General features: G+C 37.7%; 1 protein-coding gene across 11 annotated transcripts in view; it reads right to left on the bottom strand.

The window, feature by feature from the left end:
- Positions 1-22242, bottom strand: part of LOC109075317 (probable ubiquitin carboxyl-terminal hydrolase FAF-X) — a 36519-nt gene that overhangs the window by 11950 nt on the left and 2327 nt on the right. For 7 of the 11 annotated variants that reach the window (XM_042763942.1, XM_042763936.1, XM_042763937.1 and 4 more), the window contains exons 2-31: positions 20951-21204; positions 16424-16569; positions 16169-16248; positions 15861-15973; positions 15147-15365; positions 14727-14842; positions 14389-14640; positions 14169-14307; positions 13814-13966; positions 13412-13516; positions 13030-13236; positions 12763-12899; positions 12529-12567; positions 11825-11958; positions 11101-11188; positions 10314-10656; positions 9905-10000; positions 9598-9810; positions 9241-9480; positions 8941-9090; positions 6797-6917; positions 6574-6704; positions 4613-4891; positions 1986-2111; positions 1606-1743; positions 1335-1501; positions 929-1037; positions 662-808; positions 424-570; positions 92-299 (exon numbers count right to left, since the gene is read on the bottom strand). In XM_042763942.1, the coding sequence (XP_042619876.1) occupies positions 92-299; positions 424-570; positions 662-808; positions 929-1037; positions 1335-1501; positions 1606-1743; positions 1986-2111; positions 4613-4891; positions 6574-6704; positions 6797-6917; positions 8941-9090; positions 9241-9480; positions 9598-9810; positions 9905-10000; positions 10314-10656; positions 11101-11188; positions 11825-11958; positions 12529-12567; positions 12763-12899; positions 13030-13236; positions 13412-13516; positions 13814-13966; positions 14169-14307; positions 14389-14640; positions 14727-14842; positions 15147-15365; positions 15861-15973; positions 16169-16248; positions 16424-16569; positions 20951-21046 (4639 nt within the window). In that variant the 5' untranslated portion in view covers positions 21047-21204. The remainder of the gene's footprint in view (positions 1-91; positions 300-423; positions 571-661; positions 809-928; positions 1038-1334; positions 1502-1605; positions 1744-1985; positions 2112-4612; positions 4892-6573; positions 6705-6796; positions 6918-8940; positions 9091-9240; positions 9481-9597; positions 9811-9904; positions 10001-10313; positions 10657-11100; positions 11189-11824; positions 11959-12528; positions 12568-12762; positions 12900-13029; positions 13237-13411; positions 13517-13813; positions 13967-14168; positions 14308-14388; positions 14641-14726; positions 14843-15146; positions 15366-15860; positions 15974-16168; positions 16249-16423; positions 16570-20950; positions 21205-22242) is intronic. The other 4 variants (XM_042763945.1, XM_042763944.1, XM_042763940.1 and 1 more) reach the window with 1 other exon arrangement.

Raw genomic sequence — 22242 nt, 5'->3', positions numbered from 1 at the left:
TATATATATATATATATATATATATATATATATATATATATGCAGATATATCAGTATCTGCAACACTTCTATCTAACATTAGCACACACACCTAAATAGTACATATCAGTTAGTGTGTCCACAATCTGCTTGAGATTTCGCACACATCCGACAGCTAATGCAACCAGCAGTTCAAAGCCGGCATTGATTGTGGCTGGGGTGCAACACACAGGTATGGCCTGCTCAGTGGGGAATTCTCCACTCTTCATGTATTGCAGGTACACATTAGATGCTGGGAACAGGAAGTCATCCATTAACTCCTATACGGTGCATGGAAAACAAAGGTAGATCAATTAGTCTGATATGGCAATGCAGTTGAAAAAAAATTTTTTAAAAAAAAGTTTTTTGTTTTTGTAATTAAGCAAAAGTGTCCAATGAGTTTACCTTGATAAGACTAGCACCTCCTTTTTCACAGCCAATGTAGAACTTCTTCTCTGGGGTCTGGAATGCTAGCAGCTCTTTTGTGACACCAATGTGACCTTCCAAAATGGTCTCCTCAACCCCAGGCTCTCCAGTCCTCTTCACTTCATCCTGGAAAAAAATAATAATAATAATTCAAAATTTTCACACTAAAGTTTATGCCATTTTTATTCCAAAAATAAGCTGATGTAAACGAACATACCCGGATGCGCTTTAACCAGTCAATCTCATTGTTTAAGAGAACTTCTGCATTAGGAAGATTAATGTTGCTGTTATATGCATAATTGAGTAAGTGCCTAAGAAGAGTGAAGTAATCAGCAGCATGCTTTGCCCGCTCTTTTGCAGTGCTCTGGAACACAAAAGGACAGGATAAATATGACAACAAATAATGAGATGTTCTGCATTAACAACTACAACAACAACAAAAAAATGCCCAGCTGTGTCACAAAGAAATATACAAGACACTTACACCCAAAACTGTGAAGAGGAGGGTGATGAAGAAGAGAAGAGGCCTATGGCCCATACAACATCTGGTGGCCATGAGGAAGAACTGTTCTTGGGCCATTTGACGAACAGACCTAGAAATAAATAACAGTACGTATTGAATTAATTTCAAGTTCAAACATTCAATGACTCAATAAGTACTAGTAATCTTCAGGATCATTCTGTAAGTTTAAGTAATTTACACAACATTTTAACAATAAATTAAATATACAATTAAGTATTAATTTCAGAAACTGAATAAAACACATTTCTGAAAGTCTGGTATAACTTTATATAAAAATACTTAAAGCATATTCATTTTATTGAAAATCTCAAAGTTCAAAAGCAACTGCATAACAGGAATAACAGCACTCTATTTTATGACAACTCACTTGTTTTGGCAGTGCAGCAGCAGATCTATAATGAAGGTCTGCCAGGCCTTTTCTTTGCTAAGTGCATCTAGTGCAGTGGGCATAAGGGCAAAACACAGGGTCATGACCTCCAGAGCTTCACAGCACACCTGCTCATCTTCTGCATCCGGCTCATTGCCAGCATTTGTCTGCAGGAGATCACACATTACAGGCATAAGAGTCTGATAATAATGAATCTGATTCTAATTGATTACACATAGGGGTTTTTTTCAATACAGCTAAGAACTAGCACCTTCTCGTAGATCTTGCTGATCTCCTCATTAGAACTGAAGACGTGCTGAACAGAGCCACAGCCAGAAGCCCAAACTATCTTCTGAACCGCTCGAATGACGCAGATATCTGGGATGTACTTAGAAGCCTGGAAGAAGTTCTGGGTACAGGAAGAGAAGGACAAACTAAGAAAACTGAGCCTGAAACATGAGGTGTTTCCTCAATTATTTCCTTTGTACAACTCTATTACACACAGAGCAAAAAAAGAGGTTTCAACAAAACACTTTTGATCATAAAATACATTACAGACATTTTTATTCAAGGTAGCCGAGGACATTTATTCAAACAATGCAAACAAACCAGTTTCTGGAGGCGATGATTGCGTGGTGTTGTATAACATACCTCATCTGAGATCTGTTGGGCGAGGCGGATGGCCACGTTCCGCAGCATGCACTCGGCGGAGGGGTTGGGGATATTCTGCAAGGCATTCTGTAGCACTAGAGCCTGGTCATGTGTGGTCTGGTTGATCTATGAATGAATTAGAAAAAAAAAAAAAAAAAAAAGTGTTCTCTTGCAAATTCATGCTAGATCTCTATTGCATGTTTATCACTTTCAGTCTCCCTTTTGCAGTTTATTTCACCGGGATACATTTTTTCAGGAGTCTTTGATGAATAGAAAGTTCAAAAGAACAGCATTTATTTGAAATAGAAGTCTTTTGTAGCATAAGTGTCTTTACTGTCATTTTTAATCAATTTAATGCATTCAGTGGTGTATAGACATGAAGTTTAATCACAATGTGTATTGTTAAGTGAGTTAGATACACTAATGCAGTTTCAAAGGTATAAACATAACACTTTGGTTTAACAACACTGTCTGTGCGAATTTAGAATCTGTGAAGTACTGTTTTAATGCAACAATCGGTAAAAACTTCAAATCATGAAATTTTCATAAACTCAACCCTTCCTTAACAAAATATATGAGCTAGTGTTGGGCCATATGGTAATTTTTCAAACTGTCATATCGTCAGCCCGTGAGATCGACGATACACGATATCATCGTGCATGGGTGGAGCAAGAGAGAGACTTTCTGTACTTGTCATAGCATAACTATTTGGTGTTTTAAACCGCACAGGTGCGTGAGAGTGAGCCTATGGAATCACCAGTAATCGAAAAAAAAGTACTTTCAAATATACTGATAAACTAACGTTAAATATAAAAATACTATATTTAAAACAGCTAGTTCATATATAGTCGGACACAACTGTCATACCGCACGTCCTGTGACAAATTCGCCACATTTGCGCACGAAAGCTATCAGTCTAAATGTTCTGCAAAATCAGTAAATGGTGAAAATCAATAGTAGATTTCATTTAAAGACCAACAGTTTAACATTAAATATTGGACATAAACAAACACTTTAACTATAAAGTATTTAAAACAGGTAAGTTCATATATTTGGAGTAAAGTTAAATTGAACAGATGCATCAGTCATACAGAGCTCCGGACAGTGCGCCCCATGACGAGCCCGAAGCAACTCCAACATAAATGAATGAGATGCATTCTAACATAACTGTGGCATTAAACTTAGTTAGTGAGGGCTTGTTTAAAAAACTGTACATATTATAGGCCGTTCAGATTACTTGTTAAAGTGCAATGAAATACATTATATCTGCAGACGATGTAGGCTACGTCTGTTTGTGCTTGGAGACTCCTTCACCGGCTCTCATCCTCATTTGCGCTTGTGTGTGAAATGCGGTGCTGAAGTGAAATAGCAAGGCCATTTGATAGCCGAATTATAATAGGCCGCCAAGTAAAAATTATAATAATAATTGTTATTATAATTTAATACATTAATACGAGAATGAGCCTAATATCGCCTTGACTAAGGGATGGGCGATATATCGCATGCGATATATGTGGCATTTAATAGACAGAGCCGTAGTTCACTGACAAGCTACGCAATATCGCATTCGTTATCGAAGGCAATTAATCTGCGATTATGAACACGATATTGCGTAGCTTGTCAGTTATCTACGGCTCTGTGTATTAAATGCCGCTCCATTTGAAAGCAGGTGATGGCGATTTAGCGGTAATCAGGGAACCGGCTTTACTGACGAAATGCGCATGACAATTGCATGCCATATACCGCCCAGCCCTACCTTGACTATCGACAAAGACATCTGCTATCGTCGATATCTCTGATTATCGTTGATACACGATACTATCGTCTATCGGCACAACCCTAATATGAGCTTCACATTTCAGCTTGTGATGCAGTCAAAATCGTGGACAGAGTTAATTTCCAACCCTATTGGTCATATAAATATTGTTCCACCATATGCATAGAAACATAATAAAATACAATCAAATAAAGAAAAAGTTGCATAAAGTACATTTAACTTTTCCCTTTCTCATGGTTATTACTCCCTCATGCAAATGCTTCTGGCGTCTGTGAGTGATTCCTCACAAGACACTGTACACCTTTGACATTTATGGAGATACATAGGGAAAGCCAGCCAGTTTCTAATGACTGACGAATGTCAGGGAGGATGAAAGGTTACAGTCTTAAACAGAAATGAAATGCTCAGTGCTAAACCTATAAAATCCACTCTTAAAAAAAAAAAAAAAAAAAAAAAAAAAAAAAAAAAAACACTTCACTTACTTCTTTGCAGTGTTTCAAACAGAATTGTGTTATTGCAGTAACCAAACTTTACTGTCCCATCCCCCCATAATTGGTCCTAACTAAATACTAGGGCTGTGCCAAGTGCACTTTTATGAGATGCGGTACAGGACAGAAGTGTTAAGCTATGCACACAAGTGAACGCAGGTTCACTGTTTCTCCCTAAGATGCCAAGTCTCTCTTTTATGCCTTTGCTTCAATTTTAAAATCCCTATATGATATGGAAATGTATTAAATAAACTGAGGGTCTAAGTTTCGGTGCTTTTCTGTGAAGTAAATGTCATTAAAGGTATTGTGCTTATATTTTTCCTTGAAAGGAACAGTTAGGAGCTAAAGCAAGGGCAACTTACAGGCGATACAGGGATAGTCCCCTCCACCACAGGCTGGCAGGCCTCCGCCACGGACTTCACATGGCCAAAGCCTACAGCTGTGAGCAGCAGTTTGGCTATTTTTAGTGCGTTGAGATAAGCTCCCCGCCGGGTCTCCATGTCAGCATTTGGCAGGAAGTTATTTCTGGTCAGCATGCTCAAAACCAGGGGCAGCCCACCACTCTTCAAGAAGTTGTACTGGAAGTCACTAGCATCCTCGCCCAATGTCCCACTGGCAGGCATGAGCAAGGCGTACACCACCTGAGACACACACAAACATTGCATATAGCAATAACTGATGCCACACAAAAAAACGTATTTTGGGACAATGTACTGAACCCGTTTTTTTTTTTTGCAAATTAAAGTAAAAATATAAATATTAGATGACAAGTGAATATTACATAACAAAAACAAATGAAGAAGAAGAAAAAAAAAAAAAAACTAAAATAAAAATGAAGCTAAATAATAAAAAAAAAACTATTTTTATAATTTTATTTTGATAATTTTTTTTGTACTCTAAGTGTGTTTAACTGTTTGCTTCACATTTTGTCTTAACTGTATTACACTACACACACACACACACACACACACACACACAAACAAATACAATGTCCACCAACAGTTCAATAAAAACAAAACAAAACAAAAAAAAAAACCAAAAAAATAAAAATAAAAAATAAAATATATGAATAAATTCTGAAAAAAAAAAAAAAAAAAAAACAAATAATCCTAAAATTATGCTGCTTTTCTGTGATAAGCACAGTGTTAGGTAAGTTACTCAAAAAAAGTAACAGATTACAAATTACTGACTACTACTTGAAAATTGTAATTTGATTACATTACTGATTACTTCATGTAAAAAGTAACCAGATTACTAATTACTTTCACGTTATTTTGAAAACATCAAGCCTAAAAAAAAAAAAAAAAAACACTACAATGTGAAAACTGTAGTTCTTTCAGTAATTTAATATTGACTGAAAAATATTACAAAGGTATGAAAACAGCAACTTGACTTAAAGATTTAATCAATTTCTTAAACTTAACATTCTAAGGATAAACCTGCCTAACAATGAAAAATTTATCTTTAAATGTGCCTATACAGTGTTTTATATACAACATTGCTTGCTGTATGCATATATGTATGCTGGCTTAACTGTGTTTAACTGTGTGAAAAGGGTTCTGATAACATTTGAGAACAGTATTGATGAACTTGCATATTTGAATACTAAAAATTAACCTTGCTTCTTTGTTTACGGAGGTGATGTGGGCATTTACAAGCTCACGTGTCTCACGTGGATGATTACCGTATGAATACCGCACTGCGCGTGGGCGTGATCAACAGATAATGAGCTCAGACTGGAAAAACTGGACCTCGCGTTGGTTTTCAAATGGATTACTTCATCAGAAAACATTGGTTTTAGATAAGACTTACTTCATTTAAAAGTAGACACTTTTTCAAGCTTTCCATAGATATGTTTCTCATGTCTGTGTGTGAAGTATTCGCTGAGTTTTGGTTCATTTTAGTGACACGTTTCAGAAAGTAGTTTGCGGAGACAGACAGCTAAAAGCATACCCTGTATATTTTCTTTATTTTACAAAAGCACAATCTTTTGATGATATTGTGAGTGTACACAAATTAGACAATAAAGTACACCCTTCACAGATTCAAATGATGTATTGCAGTTGTATGTATGATCAAAAATGGTGGAGCATTTTAAGTTCTTTTCGCTGTTATCAGGAAAAAATGTGATTGTGCCGGTGCCTCCGTCGACCCACGCAAAACGCGATTTTAAAAGCCTTTTTTCCCCCTTAACACTACATTTGTAACGTAACAATGTTACTATGTAACGCATCATACCCAACTCAGGGTATGCATAACCAGCTGTGTGTCTATGCTTGGCTAGTTTCATAAAATATGTATTCATATTGAGAACCAAACAAACCTCTATCAAGTAAAGCACTTGAGATGGTGATGGGCCAAAGAAACGTGAATCCAATGTGGGGCTAAGGCTGTTTTCGCCGAGTTTGGCGTGATCCAGACAGATGGCTCGCAGGTTTTCCACTGTGGTGTTATCTGAAAGGCAACAACAACGAGTAATGAATAAAGACAGCAGATTGGTGCAGCTAGATGTCTCAAGCAGACATCTAATGAAGCATATAGAGCACCTGGAGGCATGAGCTTCATTAAAACACGAGCTCCATCCCGGAGGAGAGGCATGTTGAGATTACAGCCCAGATCTGCAACTTGCCAGAGGAAAGAGATGTAGCGCAGGTGCAGGGACATTATCTAAGACAATAAGAATCAGAGGTTACACTTAAAATTGCCAAAGACAACACATTAAAAACAGTTATAATAAATGCAGTAATAAATTTAATATTAAATACAGACATTTAGCAAATGGGGCGGGGTGATTCCATTATTTATTTATTTTTTTACTTCTGACTGTTACAACAAAGTCAACTTGAAACTTGCATTATAAGAATAGGAAACATTCTTTTATGCACCATATTTGTTTGTGGGCATGTTATATAGTGTTCTTGTACTTTAAGTCACTATTAGGCTCTTAGGGTAGACACACAACAAACCAACGCCAAAGAACCTGTGCTGAGGAATAGTGTTGTGCAGTATGGTCATTTTTCAAATCGTAATATCGCCAGCCCGTGGGATAGCCGATACGCAATATTATCATGCATGGGTGGGTTGCGAGAGGAAGACTCTCTGTAGCTTACTTGTCATAGGCTATTTTATAACTATTTGGCGTTTTAAACCGCGAGCGAGAGAGAGCCTATGGAAGCACAAACAATCTTAATAATATACTTTCAAACATACTGATAAACAAACATGCAAAATATAAATATATTTAAAACTGCTAGTTCATATATATTTATATTCTGAAGCAGTCGTACATCGCTATTATAGGGGCGCAGGCCTTATGACAAGTTTACCGCTTCTGCGCACGAAAGTTATCAGTCTAATGAGTCTGCAAAATCAGTCAACGGTGAAAATCAAAAGTAGATTTATTTTAAAGGCCAACATTTTAACACTAAATATTGGACATAAATGAACACTTTAAATATAAAGTATTTAAAACAGGCAAGTTCCTATATTTGGAGTAAAGTTAAATTAAACGGATGCATCAGTCATACAGCGCTCCGGACCGTACACCCCATGACGAGCCGTCACAGAAACAAGACTGAAATGTGTTCTAACATAGCTGTGGCATTAAACTCAGTCAGTGAAGGCTCAGCTAAAATATTGCACATATATAGGCCATTCAGATTACTTGTTAAAGTGCAATGAAATAGCTTATATCAGCAAACGATGTACATCTGTGTTTGTGGTTGGGGACTCCTTCACTGGCCACAGGCTCTAATCTTCATTTAATGTGTATGAAGTGTGGTGCTGAATGAAATAGCCGGGCAATTTGATAATAATAGCCAAATTATAATGGGACACCTAATAATAATAACAATAATAATTTAAAACATCAATAGGAGAATGAGCCTAATATCGTCTTGACTATCAACAAAGATATCTGCTATCAAGCTATTGGCACAACCCTACTGAGGAAAGCCGACTGTGGCATCGCCTTGCGTTGTCTCGCATCGCCTGCGCCGGGGTAAAAAACGTTACACTAGAACACACCGGACACACTACAGCCAATGGCCAACTAGAATGTACACTCTGCGATTGCATGAGAGAACATAACTCTCCCACACCAGCAGGTGGCAGTAGTCTGTATTCGGCATTCAAACGGGGAAACCAGAGATCTAGAACTGTGTGTATACAAAGCAAGCAGCGCTTTACCATTGTTTACACCAGCTGCACTCATTACCGAAGGATTTGTGGAGCTTTTTTCCAATCATGTCTGCTAAGTTGTAAATGGCACTGGCATTGTCAGTCTTTGGTCTTCTTCTTGTGGATAAAGTAAGAAACTGACAGAATGATAACAAGTGTCTGTACGTTCCCTCTTAACTCCATCATTGGTTTGCTTTCGTCCCTTCCATTTTTTTTCTTGTGCACTCATTTGCTAAGCTAAATAACCAATCGGAGGTCTCTTTCTTGCTAGACAGAATCGACCAAAAAACAGTTGATGGCGTCCGACTAGATGCTCAAAAACCACCCAACATTGCCTGATGGCCAACCGTCAATGCACCACGGGTGGATATACACAATTTATCAACTTCTAAAGACATTTCTTAGATCTTTATTTTTAGTTACCATAGATGCACTCCCCTTTCAATGTGTTCAATGTGTAAATAAATAGACAGTTTGGCTCAATTGTGTGCCTGAATGGCAATGTGCTCACCACGCCAGGAAGACAGCTCTCCACTTCAGGATTTGGTCCATCACTGAAGTGATTGCCATGGTTCCCAGGGGAACCAGTGGAGGAGTCTGAGGAGCTGTCTGGACTGGAAGGCATATTGGCGCTAACCTGGGTGAGCTTGGCTGTGATGAGCTAGAGACAAAAAAAAGGGCACTCTTGTAAACTATAACATATCCTGTTCAAACGACCTTTACAAAAAGTGATGTTAAATGTGTGGCAAAGGTTGTGTGGGTGAAATTCCCTACTGAGCAAATTGAGAAAAACAGCCAAGGAGATGCCTACCGTTTTATCTTTGAGGTTTAGCTGCCCGATTAGCTTCCTGTCATCTGCTGGGTCAATGATCTCTCCCCCGATGAACAGCTCAATCTTGGTGTGTGTGCTGTTGGCCTTTATTCGATTCAGAATGCAGCGTCGCACAGAGCCAATTGTGTCGTTGGTATGCGACCAAATATCCAGATCATCAACCTGTCGGCCTTGGTTTGGGAAACGCACAACTAACGTGATATGCTTTCCTCGGAAAGCTTAAAGAGAGAGAAAAAAAACATCAACATTTAAATAGATTTTATTAGAATCTGGCCATCATAGACAAGCAAAAATACAAATCTATTGTCTGATTTATGACAGGTTTGAATGGGTCTACCTGGACATGGGCAGGATGGTCCTCTCCTCGTGGTAGTCACTGTCACACTCGGTTATATACTCCCTTAGCACCGTCAGTACTCTCACCATGCGGATGGCCTCCTGTCTGGCACAGTTAATGCTGTCTTTATCTCCATCCAGCACACACAGAGTGTCATAGGAGGCTTTGAGCCGGTCAAAGCAAGACTGAATAAAATCCTCATGGATCTCTACCTGCAAACAGTCATATGACACATTTTAAAAACAAACTCAAGATCATCCCAACATTTATTACAGCAAGTGATATGCTTTTCCACTGTATTATTACCTGATTGGCTTGTAATTTTGGTCCAAGGTTAGTATAAATCTCTTTAAGCAAGTCAATTGCTCGGCTAGCAATATCATCACTTCCTTGAATCACAACCTGTCAAAAAAAATAAAAATAAGGAAAATAGAAGGTTTGAGCCCAGGCTGACATTTAGCTTTAAAATACTTCTGGTGACACTGAAAATCACCTGGTGATATTACAACAATATATATAACTGTGATGAGGTCATCCAAAAGTTCCATCCAAAGGCATATTTCCAAATGTTCTACTTGACATTTTGTTAAAATACACTGACTTATTTCTAAATAAACAACAGACTAAAAATGAAGGCATTTGAGACAGGTAATATCCCAGAACAAGCAGCTCTAAACATACAAATGAAGATTCAACAACTTTAATTGACTCTTACCCTCCACAGGTAATCCAGCCCTATCAGCTCCAAGTCATCCATCATGTATGCCCGGCGTTTTGCCACCAGCTTGCCCTCCCTGCAGTTGACTGCCTTGAAGAATCGTTCAAAACATTTCATGCCATTCTCTGTCAGCAGCGAGGGGTCAAGCTGCAGTACGTTGTTCTCAAAAAAGTCCTTGTTGATGTCAGGATCAAGGTCGGGTTCGTCCCCCATGAGTTTGGAGTACCATTTGAAGCAGGCCTCCCGATCACACAAGAATACTGCGTTCTCCGCCAGGCACTTCCAGATCTGCTTAGCCTGAGGTGCACACAGCCAGAGTTGCCCATCTTTCAGTAAGAACCTGAAGGATGAGGATATTTAATCATTTGTTAATTAGGGGGACTTGATAGGTGTGAAAGCTGTTTTCTGAAATTAGGTGCACACCAAGAAATTGTCTGTTCCTTGGTGTACAAGAAATTTACCATTGGTGACAAATAAATAGCCTTTTATATTACAATAGTCTAAAACATTCTGTGTCTGTTTAGTTTTGCTATTACAATCAAAAGGATAGAAACCAGAGTAAAGAAGTAAAGTGAAAATCATATATATTAATCGTATATAAAATCATGTATCACCTAGCTACAGTGATAAACAGCTTATTCTAGTACACTATAAAACCTATTGTTGATGACAAAAATGAGTAACGTTTAGAGCCAAATAATGTGATGAGAGTAAAGAATGGAACTGAATTTGGATTCTGCAATCTATTTAGTGTATAGGAAGGTTGTTTATATAGTATAAATACCTCAAGAAATTGAGCCGCTCCTGGACCTCCTGAACATGACTATACCGACTTCCTGGCCTAACCGTCTGGGGATCAAAGTCTGCGTGCTCTGATAAAACATAAAAAGTTAGCACCGGCAAATGTTTAATACTGTGGGCATAAAAAATAACAAGATATGTTAAAGGGGTCATGACATGCAGGTTCAGATTTTGAGGGGTTTTTTTGTACCAAGAATAATATTTATAAAACCGATAATTTTCCACCCTTGTTTTCATTCTCTGATGAAAAACAGAAGTGAAAGGAACGTTACCGCTTGTAGAAATGGAAGTAAACACCCACTTCTGTGATTTGCTAACTTAAATCAAACCCTATCCACACCCTCCTTTACAGCATGTTGTGTGTTTTGATACTTGAGATGGCAACAGGGTTCCAGACAAAAAAAAGTCTGTCTCCTTTTACAGCATCAACATTTTAATCCATCTTGTAGATGACTTAAAAGATTCACTTAAAATGGGAACTGAGGCGCTTTGAGCGATCACTCATGCCACATTAAAGAGCGCCAAAACATATTTATTGTTTGCATTGGCGTGTCAAGGAGAATCGCGATCTCAATTCTCTCTACTTTTTTGTAGAATAACCTGTTGTGTGTGTAAATATCAGGCACATTTTGATTCTCCACTTCATGACCCCTCTAATTTATTAAACAGGTATGTCCATATATACAAATAATGTTAGCCTCACAAACCTTTCGAGAACTGCCTCATATTCTCCATGTATGCAGACAGGTTCTCTGCTACAAGAGTGACCAGTGCATGGTTGTGCTGCAGTTGGTTGATTAGGTCATGTCGATAGAAGACATGTGGGCTCCGTTGCGTTTGACTAAAGAAAGGAAGAAAAACACATGACTGATTTATCCTTCCCATTGTAATATCTTCATTATATTGCAAGTTCTTTAACTAAATTGTATGACAATGGGCTTTTTAGGTATATAGCTAATTGAAAGCTTAAATTTACATTAAAGAAGCAATATCCCGAGACCATCACAGCAAATGCAGAAAAATATAATTTTATCATATTAAACTCATTGCATAAGGTGTTTGAAAATATTAGAAAATGTGAGTTCAGGCTTCTGCAATTTTATTTCCTCCAACGGACTCACACATTTAAAGCATCCCAAAGGAAGAGTGCACTAAATCCAGACCATGTACCAAGAGTATGCATTTGTAAGTTTATGAAATGTAACCCACAGCAGCACTCTTACTGAGAGAAGCTTTATACGCATGAACCTCGTCCACAGGCACTGATTGGTGATTTGATTAGATGGTGCAGGAGACACCAAGCAGATTTTCATAAATTACAGATTTACTGAAAACCAAAAGCAAACTTTAGCTTTAAAATTAGTTATAATAATGATGATGATAATATTTCCCAAAATTGCTGTCCACTTACCCCTCTAAGCTCTTTAGTAAGTTAATAGGTATTTTCTTTCTGAAAAACAACAGGGATGCGTACGATACATTTGCTACATTTACATGCTCTTCCTAAATTGTGTGGGTAGTTTTCATGTAAATATTCATTGAATATGAGCAAAAATTTCTTTCTTTTTTTTTCATTCATTTTTGTGTACTAAAACAAGTATCAATGTAACAGATGGTTAAAGTTGGCTGAGTTGAGCTGCATTACCTTAAATTCTGGGGGGCTTCTCCAAAGAGGCTACAGATCTCCCGTATTTGCTTCAGTGCAGGAATCACCCATTTGTCATTAGTTCTTAATTCTTCTATGAATCTGTCTATCCACTGCATCTTCTGTGTGTCCCTGTCCTACAACAGTACAAAAACTGTTTTTAATTCAATGTCCTCAACTGTTTACCCACTCTCATGTGACCAAAACATCTTTTAAAAATGACTTTTGTTCAGCATGGAACTATTTAAATAAGGCTGATCAGGATACCTGGGAACAGCTATAGTCCAAAATCTTAATATGAGCACTAAGAGCCTGGTCCATGATATCCACAGGAACATCATCACTATGGGCCAAATTCCACAGCAGATTGAGTACTTTGTGAGCCATCACACCATCCTTGTCATCCTCTGCCAGTCGACGAATCAATTCCAGTAACTTCTCTCTCTGCTTTTTACTTGCATTAGTCCAGCTCTCCTATAAACCATAAAATGATTCCTTTGAGGACAGAGATTCTGTAATCGATTGGAATGCTAGTAAGGCACACATAGAAATGCTGAGTCCTAATGAAATGCCTGTAATGCACAGTCCCTACATTAAGACAATCATTTTTTATGCATAAAATTGCAATTGCCAGTTCATTATGAATAACCTTGAAGCAGTCAAAGAGATGGTCCAGCTGTTCAGGTGAGAAATCCCATGCCAGCTTTGCAAGAAGATCATGAACATTCTTGACAATAGCCTCATGTTTCCCTGCCTGTGAGGATATAGATATCATTATTACAATTAAAAATCTGTTTGAATGACAAGATGCCACAAAGTTTACTAATAAAGCAAAAATTCTAGTAGGGCTGCCAAAGGTAACATGTTAACAAATGAACTTAATTTAACATTATAGTCATGTGATTATGTTGATTGGTTAATAGTGTTTGATTGGTAAATTGTAGGTATTGTATGGCTTTGCATGAAAATCTTGAATGACAAAAATACTATGATTAATCATTTTACAATATACATTAATCACACAGAAACTTGGAACTTGAGAATGTCTCACTTGAGCGGCCCAGATGTTGTCCAGGTCCTGAAGCGTTAGGGCCTTTTCTTTGATGACAAATCGCAGGATCTTCTCCAGTTTCTCCACATATTGTGGCTGATGAAGGCTGTCTCGCAGCACAATAGACAAAATATTGTTCTGCTGAATCCATTCCTGTGGGAGACAAACGCATGTACAGCTAATGTGAAGATATAGATTTGAATCAAAAACTTTACTTCCATTACCTCTAAGGCCTTCACATACCTAAATAATACAGCAAGTTTTTGTTCGCTTAATATATTCAATGATAATAACTGGAGAATGTTTCAAGCTTTGTCATGCAAACTATTCGGTTAAGTGCTACAGCATGACTTACTGCCATGCGTTCTGCTGTCAGCCACTCTTCCTCTTCAGGATTGCCATGACGATGTGTGTAGTAGGAAACACTTGAAATCACCTTGTTCACTTCATTTAGTGCATTCATTTTACCATTAAAAGAAGAAATCTGCAATAACCTGTAACAAAAAAGGTCAATGATCAAGAAAAATCATTTCATATGCTGCATAATGTCTAGTTTTAGCTGATGTTCAGCTCACCTAAGTATCATTTTTAACCTAAATATCTCTAAATTCTTCACTGTTTCCTCTTGTCCTGGTACTCGGGAAGCCAGGCTCTTCAAAGATTTGATTATCATAGACAGGGCATCGTTTTTGGCTTCGTTCTTTGCTTCCTTTTTCAATTCCTCATCTGTGAGGTTTTCTAGAAACTGGGGAACCATTTCTATGATGGGAAGGAAGTACTTCTTCACTGTGTGCAAAGTGAGAAACTCATAGCACTGTCCAAAAGGCCTGCAAAACAAACAAGTAAACCAAACCTTATTAAACTAAATTCCAGGTTACAGGCAAATAAGTTAAATATTCTTCGCTGTTCTTACTTAATGAGTGCAGCAATGATCTGAACATTCAGAGCTTGGCCACTCATGAATCGATCATGCAGGATTTGAAACCCGTTTAACGTGCCAAATTTGTTTACTAAATCCACCAACCAGCCCTGCAGGAAACAAATAAACACCAAAACACAATAAAACACTGAAATTAAAGCAGATTCATAAACAGGTAATTGATGCATAAGACATCCGTGGATTTAACTTCATAAATTTAACATACAGGTTAAAATTTATATGAATGCATAAGAAAAAAAGAGAGTATATTTTAGGTGACGCGTGACTAGTCATCATTTTCTTTTTAAGCTTAACTATATCAAAACACTGATTTTATTAACAAGTTTCAATAATTCATAAATTAATTTCATGAATTAAAGACATCATTAAAGTCTGGCACAAACACCCACTCACCTTCGGAGAGCGAGGGTCAGGTGGACGGGCAAAAAGCTCATCCTCAGCTAGCTGAACCCCAGCAGGCACCGACTCAGAGGGCCGAGTGCCATTGTAGATGTGGAACTTACAGTGGGGGTTGGTGGCCATCGCCAAGAGTTCTAGCAGAGGGAACCAGTCCTGAGAGAGCTTGGTCACACACAGCTCCACCAGTCGGTGGGCATTATTAATGATGCACCGCTGCCGAGAGAATGAGACACAGATCGACATGTGAGGCCAAACACATACCATCCTAAAAGTAATTTGTGGCTTAAAAATAGACTGAAATGCAACCATAGTTGATGCACTTCGATTTACGTTGAGAAGGAAGTCTTAAAATGTAAAAAAAAAAAAAAAAAAAAAAAAAATCTATATTTGCAGTGGCATTGAAGCTGATCCGAGAGCAGCCTTGGAAGAGCTAAAACAAGCCTCATACGAGAGCGATGACTCAGCGCTGTGTCCTAATACTGCCTCTGTTTTACTGAAAGGAGCTCTTTGATCAAAGCTTTGGCATTTCAATCAAACAGCCAAATTAGCTGAAGGTAACCAAAATAAACATTGTTTCTTCACAGTCGCCCAAAGTAGTAATCAATACTTGAGGGGACAGACCTGACGCCAAACGGTTAGTGACAAAATGTGCAGCTGAAATGAAAGGAGTGATGAAAATGGCACCATCAAACAAGTTGCAGGACTTACGTGGATCTCAAATTTCCATCCACTAACAGCTTCATCTGTCAGTATTTTTGTAAAGGATATTGTCAAGCCATCTCTGAAAAACCTCTGGCATGCTTCACACTTGACATCAAGTCCTGGAGACAGAAATGAAAGAGCAACCTATCAGAACCTGACATTTACACAGGCTGAAGAATTCCTTCAAGAGCAAAAGTGAAAGCTTAAGATGATGCAGATAAAGGTAATAGTGCTTCTGCCACTACTCAGCAGAACAATTGATGGAAACAGCAGGAATATTAAATGATGAATAAGACCTAAAAATAAAGCATTACCTTTTTTACAAAGATCTATAGCAGCTTCAAGAAGAACTTCTAATTCACCCTTTGGCAAAACTGGAACGACCCAGCGAGGCCTGTACATACAAAAATAAAAAACATAATTAATCAACATAATACATCACTGATAAGACACAGATGTGTAATCTCACTAAATAAATGTCATTTAATCAGTTTCCTTGTAGTTCATCTCCAGTGCTCCTGATTTAATTCTAAACATAATTAGACCAAATATAGGATACGAGCCCTTACCTGTTGATCATGTCATCCAGCTTGGCCAGTTCAGTGTGGGGGAAAGCTGGCTCCTCCTCCTCCAGGGGAGTGGAACTGCCCCCCTGACCCTGGTCATCTGGTGGGCTCACTGGGGAGTTCTCGTTGGATGAGTTGGGAGAGGATGTCTGCAATGCAAACAGTTCACAGGTTTAGAAAGTATGTGATATGAAAATAACATTCAGGGTCATAACTATAAATATGGAGAATAATATTAAGTGGCCTCATAAAACAAAGTCTGCCACACAGGCTGTAAATGATGACATGAAAAGATATTCATAACATTTAATTTCAGTAAAACATTGTATTTAAGAATATATACATATATATATATATATATATATATATATATATATATATATATATATAGCTGTCAAATAAATGCAGTTTTATTTATTTTTTTACTCTGAAGTTAGAAAAAAGTCTCACGTTTCCACAAAAATCTATACTATTTATCAGGTTATTTGATGCCAAGTTAGCATCTGAGACTAGTCATAGTAAGATCAGGGTAAAATCAGTTTTAAAAAGATAGGCAAATCTATTAATAATGATAAGCCATAGACAAACAGCATAAATAATAGACAAATAATATCTGAGATTAAAAGAAAATTCTAGACATTCTCCTGTTAACACTTTATGTGGTATACCTGACAGTAAAAAACAAGAAAGCCACACTCAAGAAATGTAAACCACCTTAATGACTTGTGTATCTTAGTGACGGGATAATCCTTCAAATAAGCAGGCATAAAGTATGTATCCATGTAAGGGATTAAAAGAATGAAAGAAAGCGTAAGAAAGATAAAGCAGCTTTAAGATGCTCCGAGTCAGTTTCCTGTGCCGTGTCAATGGATGCATGTGAGCTGGAGCTCTGCATGTAGAGCTGAATGGAGCCTGCAGAACTTGGGAAATGTGGGGGTGTGCTGGAAAAGGCTCCTTCTGCTTGGCTGACCTACATAGCCAGTTTGCTTCTCATGTCTAGGTGCTACACATTTCTAACCAACTGGTGTGCTTTTCTCTGCCAGGCATCTCATCCTCATTGATTCCTGCCTTTTAACTCTTTCCCCGCAATTGATAAGTTATCACATCTTTTAAAAGAAAACATTTCCCCGCCATTGACAAGTTTTTACGGCTTTTCGTGTTTTCACTGTTATATACTCAGGGGCACTATTACACATCTTCTGAACGAGTACAAAACCTCCTGAACAAAACACACACATGAACAGGACGGAAAAACAGCGATCTCTTATGCAAACAGATGCATATGAAAAATAATGCGATCATCAGCAATAGACAGTATATAAATGAAAACGGTATAATGTTACATGTTAGCAAATTCACACTTGACATCATTTACTACACAGAGCCTTAGATCACTGACAATTAGGCAATATTGCTTCCATAATCGCAGATCGAATCGCCTGCGATAATAAGCGCAATATTGCATAGCTTGGCAGTTAAAGGGTTAGTTCACCCAAATATTAAAATTATGTCATTAATGACTCACCCTCATGTCGTTCCAAACCCATAAGACCTCCATTCATCTTCGGAACACAGTTTAAGATATTTTAGATTTAGTCTGAGATAGGGATGGGCGATATCTTATCTTTTGCGATATACCAGTAAAAATTCTCCCCACGATAAGAATTAGTCTTCCCGCGATAATAATGATAAAATCTAGTTGTTGACATATATCTGTGTGCGACTGTGTGGAGTGATGTTTAGGAAGGCGAACATGAAATTGAGCAGCTCCTTCTACAATCTGAAACAGGTTTGGATAACACTGTACAGTGCGACAAAAATCGGTCTGAGCCTTGAATAAATGTACTACAGTAGCACGTGTGCAATACAGTTTTACATGTGTATGAGTCGGTTACAAACCTGTTGTCCAACAAAGATATTATTCATTGACGTGCTTTTTCTCCATGTTAACTTCATAACATAGTCGAGTGTTTGAAATAACTTATTTTTGAGATCAGATGTGCTTTCGTATCAGAATAAGGCAGAAATCATACTATTTTATAGCCTTATATACAGTGATAAAGGCTATGTCGATTACCATTGCATTATAAATACACTTTACAAATACCCAAGATTGCTTGAAGAACACAGACCATGTATTTTGTGCAATCGCATGTTTATTGTCTTCAGGTTTCCTCAGTAAAGATTTCTCTATCTGCGTTTTATTTAGTTACAGCGATCACTGGATACCTCTGTCCATATTAGTTATTTCCTGAAGCATTACTTCTACTATGCATATGTGGAGTTTCTGCACAAGGGCGCCCTCCGGCTTCCAGCATGTATTAAACAGTCGTGTGTACTGCTCACAACACCCTATTTTGGGTAAAATACTTTTCTCTAAAAAAAAAACAAAAAAAAACCAGGATTCCCTAAATTATCGTCATTGATATCGTTATCGCAATAAATATCAGAAATTATCATGATACATTTTAAAGCCCATATCGCCCATCCCTAGTCCGAGAGCTTTCTGTCCCTCCATTGAAAATGTCTGTACGGTATACTGTCCATGTCCAGAAAGGTAATAAAAACATCATCCAAGTTATTACCTTTCTGGACATGGACAGTATACCGTACATACATTTTCAATGGAGGGACAGAAAGCTCTCGGACTAAATCTAAAATATCTTAAACTGTGTTCCGAAGATGGGTTTGGATCGACATGAGGGTGAGTCATTAATGACATAATTTTAATATTTGAGTGAACTAACCCTTTAACTACAGCTCTGTGTAGTAAATTGCTGCTCCATCTGAAAGTAGGTGATGGAGATTTACTACTAATCACACAACCGGCTTTATTGACAAGATGCGCATGACAACTGCATGCGATTAACTGCACAGCCCTACATGCTTGTTTGACATGATAACCAATGAACTTTCTTCTCTCATCAAGGACACATGGTTGAGCCTATATTTACCAAAGTTGTTGATGAAAAAGTATACAAAAATGGACTATATTAAAATATCTCCATTTATTGGGTGAACTATCCCTTTCATTTCTCACTGAGCTAGACTTTTGACTATCTGCATAATGTATGGTCAACTTTTCAGCATTTCCTGTACTGCCCAATTAGAAAGGAAGAACGATCTAAGAGTAATACAAAAGCAAACAATGTGTGGTTGGTCATTTAGTGGCAGGTAAACCTGAAATTAAGGATATTACAATATGACGCCAGACAGCAATAAAGTAATTCAAAAAACGATGCTGCAGAACGCTGTGAACTGTCAGACAACAGTGAAAAACAAAACCATGGAAAATGTGTGCAGTTTTTTGTGATCAAAGAGTCTAAAGTACTGGTCATTTCACAGACATAACTAAGAAAATACTTAAAACTCCTTGATTTTGGTAGTATACAAGGTTAATATTGATACAATAATAGGAATGTTAAAGGGTTAGTTCACCCAAATATTAAAATTATGTCATTAATGACTCACCCTCATGTCGTTCCAAACCCGTAAGACCTCTTCAGTTCTCTCTTCACAGCAGTTCAGTCAGTGTACTGTTTGAGTAAATGAATTACTCCGGGATATTGGTTTATTTTGACTCAGAGGGAGTGTCAGCCATGTTAAAAAAAGTTAACAGCTTAAGTCATTTGTGGATTAATGCTTATTGTAGATGCGAACCGTTTCAAACGATTCAGATCGATTTGGTGAAGTGGTTCAAGAAGATCCGGTTACATCGAGAGATTCGTTCGCGAACCGGATATCACTACACTGCAGTGTTGTGAACGCGCTCACAACAGACCCGGGAGAGAAGACAATGCTGAATAAAGTCGCAGTTTTTGCTATTTTTGGACCAAAATGTATTTTCGATGCTTCAAAAAATTCTAACGGACCCTCTGATGTCACATGGACTACTTTGAAGATGTTTTTATTACCTTTCTGGACATGGACAGTATACCGTACATACATTTTCAATGGAGGAACAGAAAGCTCTCGGACTAAATCTAAAATATCTTAAACTGTGTTCCGACGATGAACGTCTTACGGGTTTGGAACGACATGAGGGTGAGTCATTAATGACATAATTTTCATTTTTGGGTGAACTAACCCTTTAAATTCAATTAATAGAAACAATCTAGAAGTAAGCTCATGTTTATCTCTTAACCAAAAGCCTTGAGTGCAACCATAAAAAATATTTATATATTTTGTGATATGATACAGGACAGGTGATTTATTTTTATTTTTTTTGGGTTCTTCCTGCAGTTACCTAATAACATTTTCCTCTGTTGACATCTGTTCCTTCCAGGGCAGAGCACAATTACAGAAACACATTAGCATCCATGGAGTCTGCAATTTTTTTTTTTTTCGATCGAACTAAGTCAGCTGTCAAAATGGATCAGATGTGGTTTGAAGAACATAGCAGCACACTGCAAGGACACTGCATACCTTATTGATACCTTCTCTACGGCGACAGTTTGACTTCAGTAACAGCAAAAAAGCAGTTATGTTTCAACAGGGATCAGAATGGTAAACTCAAAATGGAGCACTGACCTGGTTCTGGGGCAGGGGTGGCTGGGACTGGCCATCCGGAGCCTGGCCCTGACCATCATTCCCTCCCACAGGGGAGCCACGGGTCGTGGCCGTCATACTCGACACGGGGCAGATCTTTGCAATCTTGTCTGCTTATGTCGCTGGCACACCAGAAGAAATCAGTTTCTCCTTAGGAGCGACGGAGAACCGGCACACTTCTAAAAGTGAAAGCACCACCTGGGGGACTGGATAAGTTGCAGAGACCATTGCATAACCTGAAAAATAAAGAGACTAACATCAGAATCTTTGAAACACAGCTTGTGACAAATGATTTTACATGACTTTCATGATTACTGCACACAAAAAATTTTTTTTAACCATTTTATAGAGACTACACTTACAAAGAGCCCATGAAATATTTTAGAGACGAGTATAACAAGAAATACATTTTATTAATATTTTAATCATTTCCATGCTATGTCCAGGCTTAGACCTCATATGTTTTTATAATAAAATCAATGTGAACGTACTTCCTTTTCTAACATTTTTCCTAGTGACCAGAAAAAAAAAAGGGGCGGTATTTGATTTTATCTATCGGGAATTGGATTGTGAAAAGTAGGTGTTGCAAATCGGAAGAGAGCTAGATCAAAGGTGAGAACTAAAACAAGGTCTAAATAACTTTTTGGCTATTGGTTGTCACAGTAAGGCCTAAGTGACATCAGCCAAAAAGGAAAAGGAGGAGCAAGTTTTCAAAATCACAAAGACAAGAAATTTCCTTTGGAACACCATGCACTGATGAATCTTGTACAACAAGACAAGAGTATGTGCATTAAAAAAATAAACAGTGCCATTTTGAGTTTAAATTCAGGCTTACATTTAACTATTCACAAATCTCTTTATCACGCCATTTGTATATATGTAAATTATTTAGCATAAGATATTTAACATTTTATATGTTCACAGAGTTCAAATTAGTTTGCTCCTAAAACTGAAAGTCTTGCCATTTTGCATATTTATTGCACAGACATGGTAGCACAGATTCGCTTTTCAGAAACAACGTTCAATTTCAAAATGACAGTTTTAATGAAGATTCTTGAAGATCCATTTCTAGTGGCCTTATTTGCTCATATACTGCATAACAATCACTACAAAACTACAAGATATATAGTTCAAAACATATAGCAGAGGTTTTACTTATATAGTGCATGTTATGCGTCCCAGGAGGATGCTGCTGGCTAGTGCAAAATGCATTAAATCATAGCATACAAAACAGGTACATAAATACAAAGCCAAGTAAAGGAAAGCAGTACAGA

This window comes from Cyprinus carpio, chromosome A9, assembly GCF_018340385.1.
Source record: "Cyprinus carpio isolate SPL01 chromosome A9, ASM1834038v1, whole genome shotgun sequence".
In the NCBI taxonomy this organism is placed as follows: Eukaryota; Metazoa; Chordata; class Actinopteri; order Cypriniformes; family Cyprinidae; genus Cyprinus; species Cyprinus carpio.
Note: the sequence above shows the minus strand (reverse complement) of the source record. Positions and strands in the feature narration are given on the sequence as shown.